The 25,210-nt window shown below is 42.8% G+C and overlaps 1 protein-coding gene and 2 pseudogenes across 6 annotated transcripts in view; 2 read left to right on the top strand and 1 right to left on the bottom strand.

Moving 5' to 3' along the window:
- The window catches only part of UXS1 (UDP-glucuronate decarboxylase 1), a 151,948-nt gene that overhangs the window by 31,040 nt on the left and 95,698 nt on the right, over nucleotides 1-25,210 (top strand). For 4 of the 6 annotated variants that reach the window (XM_063078026.1, XM_063078023.1, XM_063078024.1 and 1 more), the window contains 2 exons: nucleotides 6,430-6,490; nucleotides 23,125-23,305. In XM_063078026.1, coding sequence (XP_062934096.1) covers nucleotides 6,430-6,490; nucleotides 23,125-23,305 — 242 coding nt within the window. The remainder of the gene's footprint in view (nucleotides 1-6,429; nucleotides 6,491-23,124; nucleotides 23,306-25,210) is intronic. The other 2 variants (XM_063078028.1, XM_063078027.1) reach the window with 1 other exon arrangement.
- On the bottom strand, nucleotides 791-2,226 carry LOC134363223 (mitochondrial antiviral-signaling protein-like; annotated as a pseudogene).
- LOC134363457 (U6 spliceosomal RNA) lies at nucleotides 22,109-22,203 on the top strand (annotated as a pseudogene).

The raw sequence follows: 25,210 nt of genomic DNA, 5'->3' as shown, positions 1-25,210 counted from the left end.
ACCTCTGCCTGAGCTCTGCCCACTGGGTGTCCCTTCCCTAAGTTGTGTAGGGAGCTGAAAAGAATGGAGACCAGGAGGGAGGGAAAGAAAGGGTGTGAAGGCTGGAAAAGGGCTCCAGAGGTTTTAGGCCTGGAAACTCCCTCTGGCTTCCCTGGGGTCCTTGGCAACCTTTGTACCTCCCCCTGGTAGCCTCGCAGGGGAGGGGCACCAGAGGGGCAGAAGACTCAAAGCAGCTGGCTCCCTGCAGAGCAGCTTCACTGCCACTGCCTCCTGCTCCGGTGCGATGGACTTCATGCTGGGCTGCTGGGGATGGGAGCGAGGTCTTGTGGGGTCTCCCACCCCACACACCTGCCCTCTGGCCTCTGAGGACCTGGGCAGGACAAAGGGCATTGCCTACCCCTGTGCGCTCTTCAGCAGCATTTCCTGATCTTGCTTGGGGAAACAGGGATGAGGCCTGGACGGTGGCACCTCCTCCGGAGGACATAGGAGACAACCTGGATTGCTGGGTGGGTGAGGTCTGGAGTGCAGGGGGGCAGCCCAGGGCCCAGAAAGCCGGGGATGGTGAGGAATCTTCAGAGGGTACGAGCTGGGGTGGAAATGCTGTCCCCAGGATTTGGTCTAGCCATGGCACTGCCTCTCACTAGTCCTGCAGTCCCTTAGCTCCCCTCTAACCCAACCATTCACCAGCCCCGAGAAAGGTACAAGGGCGGCCAGAAAGCCCCTCTCTACAGTGGGTCTGGCTGTACCATGGGGAACAGAGCAGATGCGTGGTGGGGAGGGCTGAGAGGCTTCACTGGGATTGGTGTCGCCAGTGCAGCATGGCCAGGAGTGTGGCCATGAGCACCCCGGTCGCAGCCACCCAGAGCCATGGAGCCCAGGGCGCATCCCAGACACAGTGCACCACCTCCTCCTCCTTGAGTGGCAGGGTGGCACACGGCCTGGGGCAGGCGTCCAGGAGGTCGGCACTGGGATCCTCAGCCACATGGATCCCAAAGGTACCCACGGACATGTATTCATTCTCTTCCGGGCCATGGTTGGCCTCCCCACCATGGCTGGTCCCCACACCATGGCTGGGCACTGCACCCAGTGAGTCTCTGCGGCTGATGGCGAGATCCGTGGTGCAGCCAGAGAAGGGCTGGCAGGCCAGCTGGGATAGCAGCATGCCATGCTTGGTCAGCTCTGGCCCACATTGCTGGCTCTCAGAGATGCTGTCTGTCCAGGGCAAACTCCCTTCAGTGGTACCTGTGGGTGCTGGAGCTGCTAGGGTCTCCTCAGCTCTGGTGCTTCTCCTGCTGGCAGGCACCTTGGTGGGCACCATGCTAGTGGGCACTCTGGATGGCACCATGCTGGCATGTGTTGAGTTGATGGGCAGTTTAGATGGTGCTGGATTGGTGAGCACATTAGAGGGCATTGTACTGGGGGGCTTGGAGCTGGTGGGCAACTTGGAGGGCACTGTGCTGGCAAACGCTGGTTTGGCAGGCACTTTGGAGGGCACTGTGTTCACAGGCATCAAGTTGGTGGGCAGCTTGGAGGGCACTGTGCTGGTAGTCATAGAGTTGGCGGGTACCTCTTCCTCACCGGAGTGGATGGCAGCCTCAGCCTGGTCACCAACGCCCCCTGCAAAAGCCAAGCCAGTGGAGGAGGAGGAGGTGCCAGGAGATGGAGCTGACACTGCAGGTCCAGGCAGGCAGCTTGCCCTGGGAGTGGAATGGGCCAGAGGCTGGAAGGAGACAGTCAGAGACACAGGCCCTCAGGGTGATGTGAGGCTGGAGACCACGGCTGCTTTGTGGGTACTGCCCAGTTCTGTGTCCTGCTCCTGATGCCTGCTGGAGGCCAGCAGGCTGAGGGCTGCCAGGTCAGATGAGGGCTCCTGGGGGCCAGCCAGCCTCTTCAGGATGGCCCCAGGGCTGGGTGTCTGTAAGATTTGCTCTGAACTCTCTCCCGGGGACTTTGGCGGCTGTGTGTCCTGGACAGGCATGGGGTAACTTGGGTCCTTCTCCCTGTATTAGTTGTAGGGGATGCTGTGGGCCACAGCAGGTGTAGAGGACCCTGGAACCTCAGCAGGAACTGATGGTGGCTCCAGTGGGGCTGGGGGATGGTTTGGGGTCCCTGGTCACTTGCTGTGAGGCAGGATAGGTAAGGCAGAATCTCCAGAACATTAATATGGTCAAAATTGCTGTGATTGTGGCAGATATACTTATAGGTCTTGTCCTCAGCAAACGTCATCGCTGCTCAGGTTCTGAAGAGAGAGGGCCCTGGCCCAGCAAAGAGTGGATGGACACAATTTTCAATGATAGATGTGTGTGTTTTCTTGTTTCTTACCTGCCTCCCCCATCAGGGAGTGCTCGAGTAGCCACGACCCCGTGACCCGCAGATCGCCATCGCGAGTCCGGAACCCTCCTGGTAATGGGTGTTATTTGTGCTTTAAATTTTTCTTGCCATGATTTTGTGCAAAAATAATACCGCTTGTAACATTGGATGAGAACCAGAAATTCTGCCTTCGATGAGAATACATAATTTGAGAGATTTTAATTGGAGTTTTTTTAACAAATGAATTATTTATGTTAAGAAATAACCCACCACAGGTTTTATGTTGGTGGAAAAAAAAAAATCTGTCCACCAGTTATCATTTTCTTTAGGCAAAATTATTCCCTTATTGGGCTCTGGCCTGTGGCTGACTTGGGAGAGTGTGGTGCTGATAACACCAAGGCCACGGGTTCAGATCCCATATAGGGATGGCTGGTTGGCTCACTTGGGAGAGCGTGGTGCTGACAACACCAAGTCAAGGGTTAAGATCCCCTTACCAATCATCTTTTTGAAAAAAAAATTTTTTTTTAACACTTATTTCTGAAAAGAAAAATGAGTGAATTAGTTAGTTTCCCTAAGGTGATGGCTCATAAATGAGATCTCAGAATGTGAGGATTATGTGATCCCTTTGATACTTTTGTGATGTTCTTTGTGCTTTTAAACTGGAAAGAGAAGTGCAAGTGAAAATCTAATCTTAAGAATTTGCCAGTAGCTTGTTCTTGGAAACGGGGTGGGAGCGAGCCTGGCCCCCTCCTGTCTGCTTGTCAGTTGCTCATTCCAAATGGTTCTGTTCTGCAGGTCACTGAGCAGGTCGGGGGCAGGTGAGCCTGCATCTCTGTTGCAGTCAGGAGGTCAAGCACAGGCGTGGCTGGAAGGGCTCAGTGGCGGGAGTGACCGCAGCCCTGCCTGGCTGCGTTTTTCGTGACTGTGTGGTGGGAGGGATCAAACAGCTCTCTTGACACTGGCATGGCAGGAATACAGCTGGAAATGCACTTTCCTGATGTGCTTGTCACTTTGAAACTTAAAGATTATATTTGTGCAGAGAAAGAAATGAGGACCGTGCCGTTCTATGAGCCCGAGTAAGCAGATTGCTTGTGGGCTTTTCCCCTTTCCTGCCACACTCCTATTTCTCAGTATTTTGGTTATATGCTATTTGTTTAATTTCAGCTTCATATTTTTAAATGTTCTTTGGATAGCAAGTGGATGGTGGTAATTTAAATTCTACGTAAAAATACTTGTTACTGGCTGTCCTACTAAACAGTAAGGTTGGAGTCTGGACTGGCATGAAATAACTAGCAAAGGGATGATTGGGGTCGGAAGAGATGACCTGCTCAGTTTGTGCTCCTGGCCCCTACCCGCTGTCTCTCTCACTCCTGGGGATGCAGGCTTGTGCCTCTGCCTGTTGGCTGTTGTGTTCCCTGTGCCTAGCGAAGAGCAGGTGCTCAGTTAAAAGTTCCTCGGTAAATGAATGAGCCAGTACTCTGGGTGGGTTTTCACCCCCTTCAGTTCTTAAAGGAGCTGCGTGCCTCTCTGCTGCCTGGCTCTGAGTGGGTCCTGCAGGAGCTGCTAGTGCTGAGCAGTGGCTGGAAGCGTGGCCCGGCCAGCAGCACCCACAGTCACCCACTTGTCCCCCGCGAGTGCAGGAAGGCAGACGGCGTGTGGCATACATGCTGAAGTGGACACCGAGGAGCTGTCCCCTGGCTGCTGCTCACAGTGTTGTGACCGTGACTTCTCCAAGGAAGAAATGAGGGGTAGAAGATAGGTTTTAAAAACCTTACTAACTTGATTATACATAGGAAATCTAAAACTTGGTTTCTGCACGAAGAAAAACAAAGCAAGAAATTCAACCTATTTTTTATTTTTTTAAATTAAAGGTTTCAGCACGTAGTGTTTGGAGTACAGTTGGCCCACCATGTCTGTGGGGCCCGCATTTGTGGACTCAACCATTGAAAATATTCAGGAAAAAGTGAATGGTTGCGTCTGTACTGAACAGGCATTTTTTCTTGTCATTATTCCCTTAATAATACAGTATAACAACTTTTTACATGGCATTTACATTAGGTGTTATAAGTTATCTAGAGATGATTTAAAGTATATGGGAGGATGTGTGTAGTTGATATGCAAATACTACACCATTTTACATGAGGGGCTTGAGCATCTGCAGATTTTGGTGTCTGCAAGGGGTCCTGGAACCAGTGCCCCGTGGATACTGAGGGACGACTACTTTTTAGTCAATCATGTGCACTGTGTGTGTCGGGCAGCTACGCTTTCTTCAGTTTATCTCTTTGAAGTACATTTCCTGTAACAGTTTGCTCTTTTCTTCCTGGTATAAGTAACACACCAAATTTCATTGTAAGCTTCTAGACAGGGACTGTTCTGAGCTAGTAAATTGGATTAAAATTTGTCCCCTGGCCGATTGGCATGCTCACTCCCGGGGCACATGTCACCATACTGAGCCTCTGCTGCTGCCGGAATCGCGTCCTCTGGCTCCACATCATCTTCCAGTCTGTGACTGTGTGCCCCTTCCCCTCTGGCACCTGCTTTAATGTCAGATAGATGGTAGGAAAGGAACTCCCACAGTGAGCAAAGCACAGCAACAAGTCACATCTGGTGCCAGCATTTTCCTCTGCAGTCTGGAAGAGTTGCACTGCTCATGTGCCACGTGGCTGCATGTGGCCGTCGGCATGGAGGCTGGAGTCTGAGCTCAGGAAGAGGGAAGTTGGAGCGGGTGTGGGGTGCACGCAGACAGCCCCCAGCTGAAGAACTGAGGAAGGAGCTGGAATGACAGTGCTGTTTGGCAGACAGTCACCTGTCCTGTCCCCTCAAGTCTTCCAGCATTGCCCCTGGCTGGAGGCAGAACGTGCCCCCTGCTCCACAGCAGCAGCGCTGACAGCTTTCGTTAGCACTTGCTATGGGCAGCATGTGCTAAACGACAGCCTGGGCCTGGGGCAGCCCGTGGAGGGGGAGCTGTTGTTACCCCTGGACCGGAGGTGGCCCTGAGGGGCACAGAGCTGTTGGGGTCTCACTTGGGGGTTGTCAACAACTCAAGATTCCCACCCGTGCCCTCAGAACCTCCCATCTGCCCACCTCTGCTTTTGTGGTCTGCAAGGGAAATTGACCCTTTGAGAACCTGGAAGCCCTTCATAAGGGATTTTGTCTGCATCATGAAAGAAAGCCTCTCCAGTGTAGGCGTGTTTCCACGCTGTCAGGAGATGAGAAACACCTGCTTCAAGTCGTCTTTCTAGTGTCTTCTTCAGTTCAGTGACCATTAAGGAGGTTCATTCTGTGTCCTAGCCCTGTGCTGGTGCTGGGGACGGGGAAGGGATGGAGATAGTGCCCCCTGGCCCATACCTCTCCCAATAAAATAATAACCATAAAGCTGATCTGTCAGATTTTATTTAAAGTACTCTTGTTTCTGACTGGATCGCTTTAAAAATGAATATTTCACATCTGCCTTTATCACCTTCATCAGGCGTTTTATGTGCCAGTTATGCTTCCCTGCTCCTGGAACCTCAGTGTGGGTTGGGGACCATGGCACCTTTCAGGGGGCGAGAGGGTGTTGAAAGGTCAGGTGAGACTTAAGACAGGGTCAGAGCAGCCCAGGAGAGACAGAAGGGGCTGATGCCCAGGGACTCTGGTCAGAAGGGGAGGCTGGAGTTGTGAAACTGTCCAAAACAGGAGACAGCGTTTTCGTTAGTAACTTCTTTCTCATGCTTGTGAGGCACAGTCTGTCCCGTGTTGGGCCTGTTTCTTCGCGCGGGTGATTTTTTCCACGGGCCCAGCATGGTGCCCCGCGAGCCTCTGCTGCTCCCTCGTGTTTGACGGACCAGCTGAGGCAGCGCCGCCTGTGCCTCAGCTGCTGCAGGGCTCATAACTGCTCACAGTTGCACTTCTCAGGGCAGACTCTCAGGTCATGTCCTTAGCTTGATTCTGAACAAGAGGCAGAGAGATGTTTCTTGAACTCATTTGGCTAGTGACTGCTTGGTTCCTCCAGCACTCATTCGGAGCAGAGAGAAGGGGTGACAGTAACGATTCCAGAATCTGGTGTTTGCATTGAAGGTAGGTGGAGAAAATCCATGAAATGTTTGACTTTTTCTTTTTTGATTTCTTCATGTTATACAGCTTCACCCAGAAATACCCGCCGGTAAAGTTTTTATCAGAAAAGGATCGTAAGAGAATTTTGGTAAGTTTGCCCATCTGATTAGTATTTTTCATATTAAGAGACTTTTGTTCTTGAGAGAGAATTCACATACCGCAAAATTCACCCTTGTCAAATATTCAGTTCAGTGGGTCATAGCGTGTTCACAGAGTTGTACCACATCACCACTTCCTAATTCCGCAATGTTTTCCTCACTCCCAAGAGAAACATCACAAGCATTATCAGTCACTTCCAATTCCCCCTCCCCCAGGTCCAAGCAACCACTAAAAGATACTGTCTGTGGATTTGCCTTTGTTGAACATTTCATGTGAGTGAAATGCTGTGTTGTCTTTTGCGTCCGGTTTCTTCCGGACATTACTGAGCGTAATGTTTCCAAGGCTCATCCCCGCTGTAGCATGAATCAGTGCTTCAGTCCTTTTCATGGCTGGACCCTATTCATTGTATGGATGTGCTGCATTTTGTTTATCCACTTCTCAGTTGATGGACATTTGGAATTGTTAACACTTTGAGGCTGTTATGAATATTGCTGCTGTGGATATATATGTGTCACTGTTTGTGTGGACATAGGTTTTCAATTTTTTTTGGTATATCTAGGGTTGGATTTACTGGGTCATATGGAAACCATAGTTTTATGTTTTGAGGAAGTGTGAAATCGTTTTCCAGAGGTTTTAACCTTTTATTTTTCACAGACCACTTTGATGAATACACCAGGGCCTTCCTTGAGTAATCATAGTTTCCTTGTTAAACATCAATACAAAGTGAATTGAACCCCATTTAACTATTGTGTAACAAAGTGTGTCCAAAGAGATTGTTCCTTTGCATTTTTAAGTGAGAGCTTTATTGAGGTATAATTCACATACCATACAGTTCACCCTGTAAACTGTGTAATTTAGTGGTTTTCAGTATATTCACAGAGTTGTGCAACCGACAGCACAAGCAATTTTTTAGAACCCCCAAAAGAAACACTTTACCTATTAGCAGTCACTCCCCATTTTCCCCCAAAGCCCTCCATACTCCAAGCCCTGGACAACCACTAATCTACTTTCTGTCTGTATGGGTTTGACAATTCTAGATATTTCATATGGATGGAATAATGTAATATTTGTGCTTTTGTGACTGGCTTCTTTCACTTAGCATAATGTTTTCAGGGTTCATTCATGTTGTATCTTGTGCCAGTACATCATATATTTTATTACCACATAATCCTGTGAATGTAGCACATTTTATTTCTGCATTTTTATATGGGTTATATGACCACTCTGTTATTAACCTTTTGAGGAACTGCCAGAGTGTTTGGGAAAGCAGCTGCACCATTTCACATTTCCACCAGCAGTGTCCGAGGGTCTCTGTTTCTCCACATCCTTGACACCATTCGTGACTGTCTTATTGTTTGTAGCTCTCCTAGTAGGTGTGAAGCGATCTCTTTGTGGTGTTGATATTCATTTCCCTGGTGGTTAATGATGTTGAGTATCTTTTCAGGTGCTTTATTGGCCATTGTATATCTTCTCTGGAGAAATTTCTATTCAGATACATAGCACATTTTAAAATTGGGTTATTTTTCTTTTCATTATGGAATTATAAGCATTCTTTATATATTCTAGATATGTTGCTTTGCCTCCCACGGAGGCAAAAGTGGCCAAGTAATTTTTGTAAGTCATTTAGAGTAAAAGGCTCCTGAATATGGAAAGATATACTTTGTGGCCATATACTTCTCTGAGTGATTGAAAAACCAAGGCATTTCCAAGGCTCCTTTTTTTGAATTTTATCTGGAGCTACTTGTAAACCAGCATTATTAACTTGTTTGATTAAATGTAAATACACTTATAATACCAGTTCTGGATTGTCATGAGCATTGTCAATTTGTCTAGTTGTAGCATCTTGAAGAAAATTATTAAAATCTATGTAAGGCACAGTGGGTCCTTGTCTAACAGTGGCAAAAGATTGAGGGGGAGTATTCCAAGGACCGTGTGATAGTTTTAAATGTCCCAACTGTTGTTTAACAGATAAAGTAGCTTGATTTAGTTTCTCCCTTTGAAAAGGCCATTGTTCCACCCAAACCAGAGGACCAGGGGTCCATTGTAATTTGGATGGGGAGACTGTGGCTGTGGCCACTATCAATTTTGAAGGAGATGTCCCAATATAAATATCACATTGAGCAGGGAGGTCTCGGCCACATAGAGTTCGAGGGAGATCTGGAACATAAGGCATAATGGAGGCAGTTTGTCCCTCGGGGCCAGTACACAGCAAAGGATTTTTACTTTGATAAGGGATTTTGAACCCACCTAGTCCAGTAAGTCTAACTGGTGAAGAAGTTACTTTCCATAATGGGATCCAACCCTTTTTAGCAATTATGGTAACATCAGCCCCCGAATCTGTAGTTAATTTTTGTTCAGCAGATAATGTCAACAGTGGCTGAGTCTTGTCTCATCTTTGTATCAAAGGCACATCCGGGGAAGCAAGAGGTTGAAGTTTAGATTTTATTTCAGGAATTTTGTCCCAAGCCTTTATGGCTGCTCTGGCTGTTTGATCAAGGAACGTGTCCATGCTAATTTGAACTTCATTTCGTAAATTTTCGAGTGAAATAGCATGTAAGGCTTCCCGATATTCTTGTAGCCATACGGTATATTGGGCAGGAGTTAAAACAGTTTTTCCAAGTATTTTCCAATGCCAGGCGGTCATATTATACCCATTAGCAATTGATTCTAAGCATTTCTTAGTAAAAGTACTATGTAAGCCATTTTCTGTGATGCTCTTTTTAAATCTTTTAAACAAGGAGAATGGGAGGTCTTCATGTCTCGACTGAGTCTCAGCTCTTACAGCAGGAGAGACATGACGAGCATCAGCTCCCACGTCACGTCTGTCCTTAAGACAGCGCTCCATCAAGGGAACAAATCGAGTGTTTGCTTCCAAAGGTGGAGGTGGGGGAGAGGAGGAGCAGGCGAGGACTGCTTTCATCCTCTGTAAGGGCATAAACACTTTTTTTCCTTGTTAAGGTTCTGAATAATTTTTAAAGCAATTCAACAAAATTTCCAAACCACTATCAACAATAATAATTTAGTTAGATGACGGTTCGTTACTTTATAACCTACTGCCTTAAGGAGACATAGCAGGACTGTACTATGTTGAATTTCCCTCTTAGACAGTAAACTACCCATAATGGCAAGAATAGAGTTGAGAGAGTAAGAAAGCAAAAGGTCTGGGCAAAGCCCTAGCTAAACACCACAGCAGGCGTGCAGTCGCTTAACCGAAGCCACCCTCTTGACGGGATGAGTAGGCGTCCTCTTTTTCCTTCGCCTCTTTTGTCGAGGCCTCACCTTTCGACGGGGACTTCCCTCTTGACAGGAACCTCCCTTTTGACAGGATGAGTAGACGTCCTCTTCTTCTTTCGCCCCTTTTGTCGGGGTGACTGGCAGACATACTTTTTATTTTCCTTTCCAAGGCTTGGCAGGTCGGTCTCTAATCCGTGGACCCAGAATCTCCTCACACGGGGCACCGTTTGTTGCTGTGCCTCCCACGGATCTGTCACCCCTTTTCCCCTGGGTGATGGAGCCACCAAAGATTACTCAAAGCCCATCTCTTTTCAGTAGTGAGAAGCCCCAGAAAGGAGTTAATATTCCAGGACCCTCAAGCACAAGGCATCCTTCCATTTAGGAAATTAACCACAAATCAGGGTTCTCTTCCTGCATTTATTCTTCAGACCAAGAAGTTACAGGAAGAGACGTAGGTGGGGTTTTGCTAAGTACAGTTTAACAAGTTTTGCAATAGAAGCTGGTGACATTCAGTCAAAACAAGTCAGATGACACTCTGTTAGGCAATTAAGTGATCACTAACAAGGGCTTGATTTAGCCCAAATTCCTTTACCCTACAACAGCTTTTTAGTAACTTTACATATCAATTAGTAACTTGTCTTTGAGCCAGCAAGCTTGCTGTGTTACAATTCTTATCTTGCAACAGAGATTCTATAGTTTGGGGAAAATTTCCTGACCTTTGCAAGGTCAGTATTCGAAACTGCAAGGCTTTGGAAAACCAGGCCCTGTGAGGTACATTTGTTTTATGAATCCTCTACATAGATACAAGTTCTTTATCAGATAAATGATTTGCAAATATTTCCTCCCATTGTGTGGAGTGTCTTCTCACTTTCTTGAGGGTGATGGTGTTCTTTAATGTTAATGAAGTCTTTTTTTTTTTTTTCCTCTCGTTGCTTTCATATATTTAAGGGTCATATTTCGGTGTCATATTTAAGAAATCATTGTCTAAAGCCACGAAGCTTTACTCTGTTTTTTCTAACTGTTTTGTAGCTTTTGTTCTTAAATTTGGGTTTATGATCCATTTTGAGTTGATTTTTGAATATGGTGTTAAGTAAGCGTTCTTCATTCTTCTGCAAATGACTGTCCAGTTGTCCAGCACGATTTGTTAAAAGGACTAATCATTGCCCATTGCATTTTCCTGGCCCTTTTGTTGAAAATCAGTTGACCCTAAACGTAAGTATTTATTTCTAGAGTCTTAATTCAATTAAATATATGTCTACCTTTTTCCAATACTGCAGCATCTTATTTACTGTGGCTTTGTGGTAAATTTTGAAATTGGGAAGTGTAAGTCCTCCAATTTTCTTCTTTTTTTTCGAGATAGTTTTGGCTATTCTGGATCCCTTGCAATTCCTTATGAATTTTAGGATTGGCTTATCAATTTCTCTAAAGAAGCCAACTGGGATCTTGACAGAGGCCACATAGAATGTGTGGATCAATTTGGGCAGTACTGCTATATTAACAATATTAAGTCTTCTCATCCTGGTACATGGGATGTCATCCCATTTTTTTAGGGCTTCAATTTTTCAATATGTCTTTGTAGTTTTCAGAGTACAAGTTTTATACTCTTTTAAAATTTATTCTAACATATTTTATTCTTTTTGTTGCTATTGCAGATGGAATTGTTTTGCTAGTTTTATTTTTAGATTGTGTATAGCAAGTGTATAGAAATATATTGACTTTTGTGTTTTGTTGTATCTGCAACCTTGCTGAACTCATTGGTTTGTTTGAATAGTTTTAATTGGATTCCTTTGGATTTTCTATATGCAAGATCATGTCATCTGCAGTTATATATAACTTCTGCCTTTTCAATATGGATACCTTTTATTTCATTTCCTTGCTTTATAGTCTTGGCTAGAACCTCTAGTACAGCACTGAATACAAGTGGAAAGAGCAGACATCTTGCCTTGTTTCTGATCTTATGGGGAAAGCTTTCAGTCTTTCCCTGTTAAGTGTTATATTAGCTGTGGGGTTATTTATAGATGACTTTGTTAAATTGAGAAAGTTCCCTCTACCCCCAATTTGCTGAATTTGCAACCAGCCTTATGTATGTGGAATAAGTCTCAATTGGCTATGGTGTATAATCCTTTTTTTTTTTTTTTTTTTGTATTACTGGATTCAGTTTTCTGGTACTTGTTGAGGATTTTTATGTCCGTATTCAAAATAGATACTGGTCTGTAATTTTCTTATGACGTCTTTTTCTGGTTTGAGTGTCAGTGTAATTAATACCTTGTAGAATAAGTTGGGAAGCGTTCCCTCCTCTAATTTTTGGGGGGTTGAAAGCAGGAGAAGAGTTTATGAAGACGACATTAATTCTTCTTTAAATGCTTGGTAAAATTCACCACAGAGGCCATCTGGGCTTGGGCTTTTCTTTTTTAGTAGTTTTTTGTTTTGTTTTGTTTTGTTTTTGTTTTAATTACTAATTCATTCTCTTGTTATAGACCTATTTAGATTTTCTGTATCTTCTTGAGTCAGTTTTGGGAGACTGTATCTCTCTAGGAATTTGTCCATTTCATCTAGGTTGTTTGATTTTTTGGCATACAGTTGTTCAGAGTACCCTTTATTGTAATGCTTTTTATTTCTGTAAGGTCAGTAGTGATTTCCCCTCTTTCATTCTTGATTTTAGTATTTTGGGTCTTTTCTCTTTTTTCCTTAGTCTAGCTAAAGGTTTGTCAACCTTTCGTCTTGTTGATCTTTTCAAAGAATCATCTTTTGGTTTTCTTGACTTTTGCCCTCTGCACACCCCCCCCCCCTTCTGTTTCATTAATTTCTGCTCAACTCATTATTTTCTTCCCTCTGCCTGTTTTTGGGTTAGTTTGCTCTTCTTTTTCCATGGTCTTAAAGTAGAAGTTTAGGTGATTGATTTAAGATTTTTCTTTTTTTATATAGGTATTTACTGCTATAAGTTTCCCTCTCTGCTTAAGCTGCATAACATTAGATTATTTATTGTCGTTCATCTCAAAGTATTTTCTCTTTTCCCTTGTGATTTCTTCTTTGATCCGTTGGCTATGTGGGATTGTGTTGTTTAATTTCTACACACTTATGAATGTCTCAATTTTTTTTCTGTTACTGAGGTCTAATTTCATTCCATTGTATCTGAGAACATACATTCTATGATTTGAATCCTTTTAAATATATTATTGCTTGTTTTATGGTCTAGAATATGCTCTACTTGAAGAATATTCCATATGCTCTTTATTTTAATTTTTATTTTATTTTATTTTTGACCGGTAAGGGGATCGCAACCCTTGGCTTGGTGCCATCCACACCATGCTCAGCCAGTGAGTGCACCGGCCATCCCTGTATAGGATCCGAACCCGCGGCCTCAGCGCTACCAGTGCCGCCCTCTCCTGAGTGAGCCACGGGGCTGGCCCTCCATATGCTCTTTAGAAGAACGTGTTTGCTGTTGTTGGATGAAGTGTTCTATTGATATCTGTAAGGTCTATCTGGTTTATAATGTTTTTCAAGTCTTTTATTTCCTTGTTAATCTGTTCTGTCTATTGTAGGAGTGGTGTATTGAAGTTTCCAGTTATTATTTTTAAGTTCTTTTTCTCCCTATAGTTCTTTCAACTTTTACTTCATGTATTTTGGGACTCTGTTTTTAGGTGCATAAATGGTTATAAATGTTATTTCCACATGACACCTCTTTTATCATTATAAAATGCCACTCTTTATGCCTATTAACATTTTTGTTTTAAAGTGTATTTTGTCTGACATCATTATAGCCACTCCAGCTTTCTTATTGTTTCCTTTTTTATGCTATATTTTATATCTTTTTATGTTCAGCACATTGTATCTTTGGATATAAAGTGTGTGTTTCCTTTAGACAGCATGTAGTTGGATCTTGTTTTGTTTCGCTTCTTATTGAGTCTGATAATCTCTGCCTTTTGACTGGATTGTTTAATCCATTCACATTTAATGTTGTTATTGATATAGTTGGACTTACATATGCCATTTTACTTTGTATTTTCTGTGTGCCTTATGTCTTTGTTTCTCAATTCCTCTGTTACTGTGGTTTCTTCTTTTTTTTTTTTTTGCATTAAGTATTTTATGAAATGTTTGAATTCCTTCAGTGATTTTCTTTTTATGATATTTAAAAATTTTTTTTTACTGGTTGCTTTAGTGCTTACCATATACATCTTAATTTATGAGATTCTACTTCAGATTTATAGTAACTGAATTCCAGTGAGAGGTAGAAATGCTGCTCCTATATAGTTCTGTTACATTTCCCCCTTCTTGTGGTATTATTGTTATATTACTTCTATCCATATTACAAACTCAATAATACATTTTTATAAATATTACTTTATATAGTTTTATGTCTTTTAAATAAGATCAGAGAACAAAGGAGAACAGGGATATATTTATAGGATTTTGTTACATTAACCTTTTTATTACCATGTTTGGATTCCTTCATTTGTTCTTGTTTGAGCTACTTTTTGGTTTCATTTCTTGCTGTAATACAGCTTTGCTCCCACCTACTTTCTTTGCACTGTTGTCAAATATATTTGATAGGACCAATAATACAATTATATGCATATTGTGTTATACAATTGGGTCTTTTTGTGTGTGTGGTTAGAATACATAAAAAATTTATCAGTTTTAACCATCTTAAAGTATACAGTTCTGTGGCTTTAAATATGTTCACATTGTTGTGCTGCACAATTAGTTTTTAAATCAATGAAGAGTAGAAAGGGGATATGAAGTTATATTGTCTTTTATAATTACTTATTTATCTTGTTGATCCCTTCCCCCATTTTTTCCTGTGGTTTCCAATTGCTGTCTGGTGTCACTTGCTTTCAGCCTGAAGAACATCCTTTAGTATTTCTTATATGGTAGTTCTGCTAGCGATGAATTCTCTCACTTTTATTTAACTAGGAATATCTTTATTATGTTTTTATTTTTGAAAGTTATTTTTGGTTGTATATAAGTTCTGACTGACAATTTCTTTTTGCACGTGGAATATGCCATCCACTGCTTTCTCCATTATTTGCCACAATAAATCAGCTTTTAATCATATTGGGGCTTCCTGTATGTGACAAGTCATTTTTCTTTTTCTGCTGTATTAATTTCCTAAAGCTGCTGTAAAAATTACCAGTCTCAGTTTTGGAAGCTAGAAGTCTGAAATCAAGTTGTTGGCAGGGCCATTCTCTCCCTGAAATCTGTAGGGGAGAATCTGTTCCATGCCATTCTGCTGGCTTCTGGTATTGCTGGCAACCCTTAGTGTTCTTTGGTTTGTAGAAGCATCACTCCAGTCTCTGCCTCCATTACCACCTGGGTCCTGTTTGTCTCTCATATTGGATTAAGGGCCTACCTTGATCTGGTATCACATTATCTTAACTAATTACATCTGCAAGGGTCCTATTTCTAAATATAAAGTCACATTCTGAAGACCTGGTAAGGACATGCATTTTGCAGGACAGTATTCAAACTGGTACAACTGCTTTCCAAATTTTCTCTTTGTCTTTGGTTTTCAGCATTTTATTATGATGTGTCTGTGAGCATCTGTTTTCATTTGTGTTTATCCTACTTGCAGTTCACTGAGCTCTTTGGGTATGTAGATTAATATGTTCATCAACTCTGGGGAGTTTTCAGCCATTATTTCTTTGAATATTTTTCTGTTCCTTTCTTCCTCCTTTCTGATACCCCCATTGCACATGTATTGGTGTAGTTAATGGTGTCCCATATTTGTCTGTGGCTCTGTTCAGCTTCCCTTATTTTTTCTATCTGTTTTTGGTTGCATAAACCCTCTCAATCTATATAAGGTTTGCCACTTGCATGCAACTGTTGAATCCTTCTGGTGAATTTGTTTTTCAGTTGTACTTTCTACTTCAGAATTCCCTTTCGTTTCTATTTTATAATCTCTTTTTTTTCTCTGTTTATTTCTTTAAGTTTTTTTTCTTTAACTTACAAGTGGCTGCTTTGAAGTCTTTGTCATATCCGACATCTGGGCCCTCACACTGGCAGTTTTGTTGCCTGGTTGTTTTTCCTGTTTATGGATCACTCATTCTGTATCTTTGCATGTATCATAATTTGTTGCAGAAAACTAGACATTTTAGGTGTTATTGTAGCAATTCTAGATACGGCCGCCACCCCTCGCCCCCCTGAACTTGACTTTATTTTTGTTCTGCTCTCTTATTTGTTTAGTGACTTGGTTGGTCTGTTTTAGTGAGGTCTGTTTCCTCCACATTGTGAAGTTTCTAACTCTTGCTTCTCCTGGGGGTGTAGCCTTGAGACACCCGCTGGGGTGATGGTTGTTCTAGCAGGCTCTGATTAACAGTCTCTTCTCATGATTTCTCTGTTAGGTTGTCTGACTTGTGTGGTGTTACATCCAGCTGTTAGCTCCAGTAGTTGCTGATTGATTCTCTCTTCTTGCAAAAATGCCTTGGATTGTAAATTGCTACCAGTCTGATCTAGTTAAATTCTGGCCCCTTTGCAGAGGCCAGTCTTTGAGATTTGTTCTAACCCCAGGAGGGCTCTTAAGCGTCTCTTTCCTTGGTTCTCTCTGTTAAACCTGCTGGCCTAGGGTTTAGCCTGTTGTTTTCATAGAACTACTGCCTCCTTTTTATTGCTTACCACCTAAATCTCCATTGGTTTTGAGAGCACCCTTATGCTTGAACTTCCCCATGGTCTCTTTTGAATAAAATCAACTCCTTTGGAGTGCTCTGTTTTTGTTTTTTTTATTAAAGATGACTGGTAAGGGGATCTTAACCCTTGACTTGGTGTTATCAGCACCATGCTCTCCCAGGTGAGCTAACCGGCCATCCCTATATAGGGATCCGAACCCATGGCTTTGGTGTTATCAGCACCACAGTCTCCCAAGTGAGCCACCAGCCGGCCCTGGGTGCTCTGTTTTTATTGACTGCCTTTGTTTCCAGGGAAAAGCTACTGCTCTGTAGTGATACTTCTTCTCTACAAGCATGGTGCAGGGCAGGAGCAGTAGCCCTTGATCTTTTTGCGTGGGCTCTCAGCATGGAACATATCTCCTATGAGCAAGCCAGGGCAAGGGAATTCCATTATTCTCAGCTTCCCCAGTCTGGGAAATGCCAGCAGCCTGCCCCTGATACTATGTCTTTTGACTGGGAGCTTTATTTTCTTGGCCACACCCAGTACACCACCCACTCTAAACTGTGGAGGATCAGGGGAGGGAAGGGAGAAAGAGAGAAGGGGGGGTCAAGGTACAGTGTCACAGACTTTTGCAGTTCATACTGAATTTTAGATTTTCTCAACAAAAAAAAAATGTTTCTTCATTTGCTGTACATTCTTAGGACAATTTCTAGGACTTTTATTGTTTTTTATTTTTTCCTTTTAATAATTTCTACCAGCACTTCACAGTGCTATTCCACGAGAATGTTTTTATCTGGGACTTTGATATATAAATGATTATTACACACATTGTTTTTTGCTGTTCTTTGCCCATCATCTAGGTTGTAGATTTATGCATCCCAAACACCAAAATATTACTGTTACTCCTGAATCAATATTAGACTGTTTTCCCATATAAACTCTCTTTTCTTCTGGAAGTTATGGAACTATCTTCTTGCCTTTGTGAGATGGCTTACATAAATCTCACCCTGAACAGACTCTAAAGTCTATTAATACTTCCATGCCCATCTGTTGGGGTTATTTCTGTCACATCAAAAATGTGTGTGCTTTTGATCATGAATTTAGAAATAAGTGTCTTAAGTAGCAGAGAAAATTTAGTTTGTCTAGTCTTTCTGTTGCTACATGTAGATAGATCACAAAATCTGGTTGTCTGTACTTTTTTTAGTTTGTTTTGTTCTGCTGTAGCAGAATACCATAAACTGGGTAATTTATGATGAACAGAAATTTATTGGTTCATGGTATTGGAGGCTGGAAAGTCCAAGATCAAGGTACTGGCATATGGCAAGTGACTTCTTGCTATGTCATCCCTTGCCATAAGGGCAAAGAGGGCAAGAGAGAATCACAAAAGAGGTCAAAGTTGATCTTTTGTAGGGAACCCACTTCCGAGATAATGACATTAATTCATTCAGGCCCTCATGGCCTAATTACCTCTCATTTGGCCCCATCTTCCAACATTGTTGCATTGGGGATTAAGTTCGTTTCCACTACATGCTTTTTAGGGTATGCATTGAAACCATAGCATTTGCCCTAACCCCAAAACTCATGTCTCTCATACATGCAAAATACAATCATTCCATCCCAATATCCCCAGAGTCTTAACTTGTTCCATCACCAACGCAAAAACCCAAAGTCCAGAGTCTTATCTAAATCAGATATGAGAGACTCAAGACACCATTCATCCTCCAGCTGTGAGCATGTGAAGTTAATAAAGTTATCTACTCCCAAAATACAATGTGTGACAGGTGTGACCAGCATAGAATAGACATTCTGCTTCCAAAAGGAAGAAATAAGCAAGATGAAAGCAGCAGGTCCCAAGTAAGTTCAAAACCCAACAAGGGAAACAGCATTAAATTTTAAGGCTTCTGAATAACTTTCCTTGATTCTGTGTACTGCCCTCTGGCCACACTGGGGTAGGGGTTGAGCTCACAGGGCCTCAAGCAGCACCATCCTTATGGCTTTGCTAGGCCCAGTCCACCCAGCAGCTCTCACAGGGTGGAGCTTTGCAGCTCTCCCATGCTGGTGTTGCACAGTGGTAGCTCTACAGTTCTGGGGTCTAAGCAGTGGCTCTAACCCTGTGACAAATCTCTGTCTGGGCCCCAAGGCTGTCTTTGACATCATTTGAAATGTAGGTGGAGGAAGCCATGCCTCCACAGCTCTTGCATTCTCGAAGTGATGGCCCAGGCCTCATCTCGACTGGCTTGAGCCGTGGCTGGGAAAGCCAAGAAGCATTGCAACAGAATGCGAGGAGCAAAGACTTGAGGCAGCACAGGGCAGCAAATGCTGAGGTTCCACAGACACCTTTCTGGAAACATTGCCCTCAAGCTTGTAGCATGCCTCAGAGATGTCGGAAATGCCCTTGGGGTCTTCCTCCAATTGTCTTGATGAGTAGAACCTGGCTTCCTCTTATTCACACTCATCCTTTTAACAAAGGCTGGCTTGGCCATATCTTTGCACTCTTTTTTGTTCCTTACATTGCCAGGCTGCAAATTTTTCAAATTTTTACATTGCTCTCCTTTTAATTATAAATTTTGTCTTTAAATTATTTCTCTCCTCTCATATTTTACTGTATGCAGTTGAGAGAAGCCACACAGTTCCTTCAAAATTTTGCTTAGAAATTTCTTCTGCCAGATATTCTAGCTTGTCACTCTTAGATTCTGCTGTCCATATTAAATTCTGCCGTCCATAAAGTCCTAGAACAGAGACACAATTCAGCCAAATTCTTTGCCACTTTGTAACAAAGATGGCCTTTACTCCTGTTTCCAATATCTTGTTCCTCATTTCTGCCTGAGACCTCATCAGAATGGCCTTTGCTGTTCATATGTCTACCAGCATTTTGATCATAACTCACTTATAGTAATCTCTGAGAAGTTTCCTATGTTTTTTACATTTCTCTTCTTCTTTTGAGCCCTGACCAGAGTTGTCCTTAATTCTCTGTTCACAGCAATGCAGGCTGTTCTGTCCTGCCCCTCCATACTCTTCCACCTTCTGCCCACAACCCCCTTACAAAGCTGCTTCCACACTTTCCGGTTATTTTTATAGCACTGTCTTACTTTTTTGGTACCAGTTTTCTGTCTTAGTCCATTTTGTGCAGAATACCACAAATTGGGTAATTTATAATAAACAAATTTATTTCTGAAGGTTCTGGAGGCTGGGAAGTCTGAGATCAAGGTGGTGGCATCTGGTGAGGAAAGGCAAAGAGAAGGCAACAGAGAGACAAAATGAGCTGAGCTAAAGCTTTTATAACGAACCCACTCCTGAGATAACAGCATCAATCCATGTGTTAGTCCATTTCTGTTATTCGTAACAAAATACTCAGAACTGGGTAATTTGTAAAGAAAACAAAATTTATTGCTTACAGTTTTGGAGGCCAGGAAGTCCAAAGTCCAGGGAACACAGCTGGTGATGGTCTTGGTGGTGGCAACAGTGACCCAGGCATCTCACATGACAGAAAATGGTAGAACAGAGATAGACTAACCTTTCATGTGTTCTTTTAAAGCTCTCAGAACCACACTCCTGACCACCATTATTAATCCATTCACTACAGCATGGTCCTATAATCTAATCACCTCTTCAGGGTCCCACCTTTCAATTACCATAATAGGATTTCCTACCCTCAACAGTAACTGTGGGGATTTAAGCTTCAGTGAGGCTGCGGGGGCATCCAGTGTACAGCAATCCATGCCTTTCATTAGGTGCCACCTCCCAACACACTGCTGCATTGAGGATTAAGTTTCCAACACATGCTTTTTGGTGGGACATTCAGTCCATGGCAGCACTGACATGAACCCTGCACAGTCTTTCTTGCCAAGGTGTTGTTATTCCCATGTGGAGTGGCCTTTCTGTCCATGCTGAGTGTTATGGAATTTATTTCACTTTACACATCACCACAGCAAATGGACTTAGTGTTTTTGACTCATCTGTCATCTCACAGGTTAAACACATTTCAGAGTTATTTGGTGCCCATCTGGCATGTTGTTACTAAAACTTAAAGCCTTTGTTGGGAAATGCATACTTTTTGGTACTTTGCTGAGCAGCATTAGTTTGAATGCTGACCCGGAGCTAGACCACATTAGATGGTTATCCACATCCACAAAACCAAGAATATAAGCATGTTGAGCTGAGCTCATACCTTGCAAAGCTAAGTTATAATCCACTGCAGTGAGTGGTCTTATGTCTTTTCTCCTTCTGTCTTTTGGGTAGTAGCTCCTTGTTATTCAAAGAGTATACTTGGGTTTGGTGATTAGTGTTCCTGAGGAGGCTTTCTAAGTGCTAAACTTCTGCCTGTTTTGTTTCCACTTGAAACGGTTGCCTAATGGGCTGAAATTGATTAGGAAAAATTTATAACCATCCATCTATGTTTTATATATATAAATCTTTAAGTGTTTTTGATAGAAGGGAATTACTCAAGAAAAACAGTTTCAATGCATTTTAGTCAAAGCTGAGGTGCTTCCAACAATTTTATGTCACTGCTAAAACTAGTGAAATGCTGGAGGTGATCATGTATAATTTAATATGCTGCATTTCTGCTCTCTCTCAGCTGTCACCCAGGTATTTTGGGTTCAGAGATAATGTCAGAGTGCCTCAGAACATTTTATTTTTAGAAATATTTGCATACAGATATACAGAGTTACATTAAAGGGAGTTAAATTTCTTTTTAAAAGTTGTATTTTTTCTGATTTAAAAACCGTGGAAAACTTGGAAAAATGCAATAAAATGAAAACAAATGAAATCTTATTCATGAGTTAAGCACTAGTGATGACTCAAATTTGAAATTCTGTTACTTTTCCAGAAAATGCTTTTTCATAGTCATTGTTGAGATATATGGTGGAAGTTGAGTGTTGAAAGTGAAACATGAGTCAGACACGTGGGCAGCAGTGGAGAGAGCTCATGGTCAGGAAGACTGTAGGAAGAGTCTGTCGTGACTAGTGATCTGAGGGTCTTAGTCACAGTCTCAGATGCTCTGGGTGTCAGTTTCCGTATCTCTAAAGCAAAGGGGATTTAGAAAATGTGCTCTCAATAGAGCTAATTGAAAGCTGTTGGCATCAGGACTTCTCTCTACCGTTCCATTTTGAACATTATATCAGTATTAACATCAGAACGTATCTAAATATCCCGCCAGTGGTTGGCGAACGCCCCTCGTGGTGTCGGCCTGACGTTACTGCCCCGCCCCCAATCTTCCCAGGCAGCTTTGCTCTCTCTCACCTGCGGTACACATCACGTTGTGTGCGAGGTTTTACTTGAACAGGAGGGTCATGGAGAAGGAACTGTTTTAAAACTGTAGACCTAGGTGGTAGGGATTTATGTACTTTTTATTTTAGATAAAAATAGTTGGTGTTTTCCTGCTGTTAATCTTTCAGATTGAACAGGAGGGAGAAGGGAATGAGGATTTTGATGGGGAGAAGGCAGTAGCTCAGCGCAGCACAGCGTAGGGACTGGGCAGTCCCCAGCACGGGCCTGTTTCCTGAGCTTTTCCTCCCGCCTCCCATGACCTCCCCCAATGAAGCACTTTTTTATCCTCCCTTCTCCAATTACACCATTTAATAATGTCTTTTTATTCATTTTTAAAGTCTTTCTCAGACACAGATTACTTCACATTTGTGGTGGTTTAAGTTTTGGAAAACACATTATTGCTGTGCTGCTGTGGTGGCCCCTCAGGGCTGTGTGACCTGCCCTTCGGCTGGGTGGTCAACACTGCACAGTATCACGTTTCTGCCCAGAAGTTAACCTCACAGTGCACACCTCGGCAGCACATGTACTAAAATTGGAATGATAGCATGGCCCCTACGCAAAGATGGCATTCAAATTTGTCAAGCGTTCCATATTTTTCATAACCGATAAAAAAAAAAATTTACTCATGTTGTAGGGCTTTCTTCTGCAAACAGCATCTATTGCTTATTAATTCGTTTTTATAAACAGCTTGAAATTTACAGGTTGAGTATTTCTAATACAAAAATCTGAAACCTGAGATGCTCCAAAATTTGAAACAGTTTGAATGCCATGATGCTCAAAGGAAATGCTCATTAGAGCATTTTGGATTTTGGATTTTTGGATTAGGGATACTGAACCAGTAAGTACAATGCAGGTATTCCAAAGTCCACACAAATCCGAAACACTTCTGGTCCCAATCATTTTGGATAGGGATACTCAATGTGTAGTTTTTCATGAGGGTTTTGAGTCCTATTTATTTATTTATAGACCAGAATTTTATTTTATTTTTATTTACTATTTATTTTATTTTTCTTTCTCTTTTTTTTTTTGGCAGCTGACTGGTATGGGCATCCAATCCCTTGACCTTGGTGATATAACACTTGAGTCCAATTTAAATATCGCATACTTTTTGGTAGTTCACCAAATCTCCGTATTTTGCTTGTCACTTTTCCTATAAAGTAATCCTGAAAGTTTACAGTCATGTTATTAGAACCATATAGTTGATGTCAACATCCCATCTGTTATAAAACAAGAACCTTTTAATAATGAAAAATTCTCTGTCAGTGGGACATTTTGAAACTCATGACTATGATTTTTCTGTGTTATCCACTGGGGGTAGTTTAACACTGCAGGCTTCTCAGAAGTTACAGGTAGTGCAGCTTCTTTGCTGTGCAGTAGGAGTCACAATGTTTCTTTGAAGCCCTGACTGGCTTTATCACTGCACATGTGGCTGCTCCAGCGCTGTCTCCCCGTGCAGTCAGGCACCGCTGTATTCTCACGCGCTTTCTCTGGGATGTTTTGCACACTGTTCTCATGCAGATAACTGGAGGCGCGGGGTTCGTGGGCTCCCATCTCACTGACAAGCTCATGATGGATGGCCACGAGGTGACTGTGGTGGACAACTTCTTCACAGGCAGGAAGAGGAACGTGGAGCACTGGATTGGCCATGAGAACTTTGAGCTGATTAATCACGATGTGGTGGAGCCACTGTACATCGAAGGTAAGTGGAAACGATACATTATTATCATTTAGAGTTGATGAGGAGGTCTCCCTAGAGCAGCCAGTTCCCTGAGGATAAGCGGTCCCACTCGGCCACAGCGCATGTCATGTTGTGTTTTATTTTTTAAATAGTCTTATTGTGTGTGAGGCACTGTCGTAGTTTCTGTGATAAAGAATTGTTACAGTGTGAATGTCTGTCTTCACTATTACATGGCACCCCCTGCTTTTGAGCTTCATGTGTCTGTTGAAGTAGCCTGTGTATAGTGCACATCTGCTATGGTCTGAGTGTTTGTGTGTCCCCAAAGTGTGTATGTGGAATTCTAACCCCCAAGGTGATGGTACTAGGATGTGGGCCCTTGATTAGGTCACAAGGGCTGAGCCCACATGGATGAGACTAGTGCCCTTATAGAAGAGGCCCCAGAGAGCTGCCTGGCCCTTTCCACCACATGAGGACACAGTGAGAAGGTGCCACCTATGAACCACGAAACGGGGCCTCACCAGACACTGAATCTGCCAGCACTGTGATCTTGGATTTCCCAGACTCCAGAACTGTGAGAAATAAATTTCTGTTGTTTATAAGCCACTGGCTTATTATGGTATTTTGTTACAGCAGCCTGAATGTGAAGACAAACAAGTCTGATTCCTGAGCTCCTCGAACGTAAATACTTTTATCTTTCCCTAGGAAGTTAGCTGATGTAGAATGCTGAATTAATAATGAAATCCAACTTATAAGTGTTTGAAGTCCTCTAGAAACGTCGTCACTTCAGAGGAATTATGGTTTGAGGCGGTAGTGGGTGGAATGGTGGCTTCCGAAAAGATATGTCCACACCTTAACCCGTGGAATGGAAAAGGGTCTTTGCAAATGAGTTCAACCTGGATTACCTGTGTGGATCAGGATTCCCGTGATTAGTGTTCTTATAAGAGACAGAATCAGAGAGGACACAGACACATGGGAGAAGCAGAGAAGGCCGGTGAAGGCTGATGCAGAGAGTGGAGTCCTGCGGCCCCGAGCCAGGGAACGCCTGGCAGAGACCAGGAAGGCTCTTCTGCAGAGCCTGTGGAGGAAGGGTGGCCCTGCCAACACCTCGTTTTCAGGTTTTGGTTTCTCAAACTGTGCAACAATAAATTTCTGGTGTTTTTTAAAGCACCTAGTTTGTGTACTTCGGTTACAGCAGCTGCGGGAAACCAATTTGGAGACCTTAGGAAGACTTTGAAAGGCCTCCTTCCTCCAAGATTGTCTAAGGTGCGCTCCTGAGAGCTGCCACCGGGGGCTTGCTCTTCGGAGCCTCTTAGGATCACGCAGGCTTGACGTTCATTCTCATTTAAATCTAACCGCAGCCCTGAGAGCCAAGAGGTGTCACCCCCACTTTTATGTACATGGAAACCAGAATCAAGTTGGAAGCCGCCACCCAAGGTACAGGTAAATTGGCAGAGCCGGAATTCAGCCTTGGATTTTCTGACTCTGAGGCTTCTACGATCAGCTGCCGTCCTGCTGCACATATGGTGTAGCATTCTGTTCCTGTTACCATCAGATTGTGAGCAGTTCCCCATGTCAATAAAAGATGTCTTCAGAGCCAGTATAATTGCTGAGCTATACTTACTGTATGGATATACCATAATTTATTTTATCTTATTTAAAGTTATCCAATGTTTTATTATTAATATCTTCATCTGAATTTTGTTTCCTCAGTAAAATGTAATTGTACCAAATATTAACATGTCTTCCTCATTGTTTGGTGGTGTCTATTTCATTTCTGTGTTAGTAGCATTGAGCATTATCTTAAGAAACTACTAACAAAAGTATTTTGCTAATTTGATAGAAAACTGGTAGTTCAACATACATTTCTTTGGTTACTTAAAAGGGTTGCATTTTCTCATATGTTAATTAACATAAATTGTTTCTTTG

Source organism: Cynocephalus volans, chromosome 14, assembly GCF_027409185.1.
Source record: "Cynocephalus volans isolate mCynVol1 chromosome 14, mCynVol1.pri, whole genome shotgun sequence".
Lineage (NCBI taxonomy): Eukaryota > Metazoa > Chordata > Mammalia > Dermoptera > Cynocephalidae > Cynocephalus > Cynocephalus volans.
This window is presented reverse-complemented; position numbering and strand designations above follow the sequence as displayed.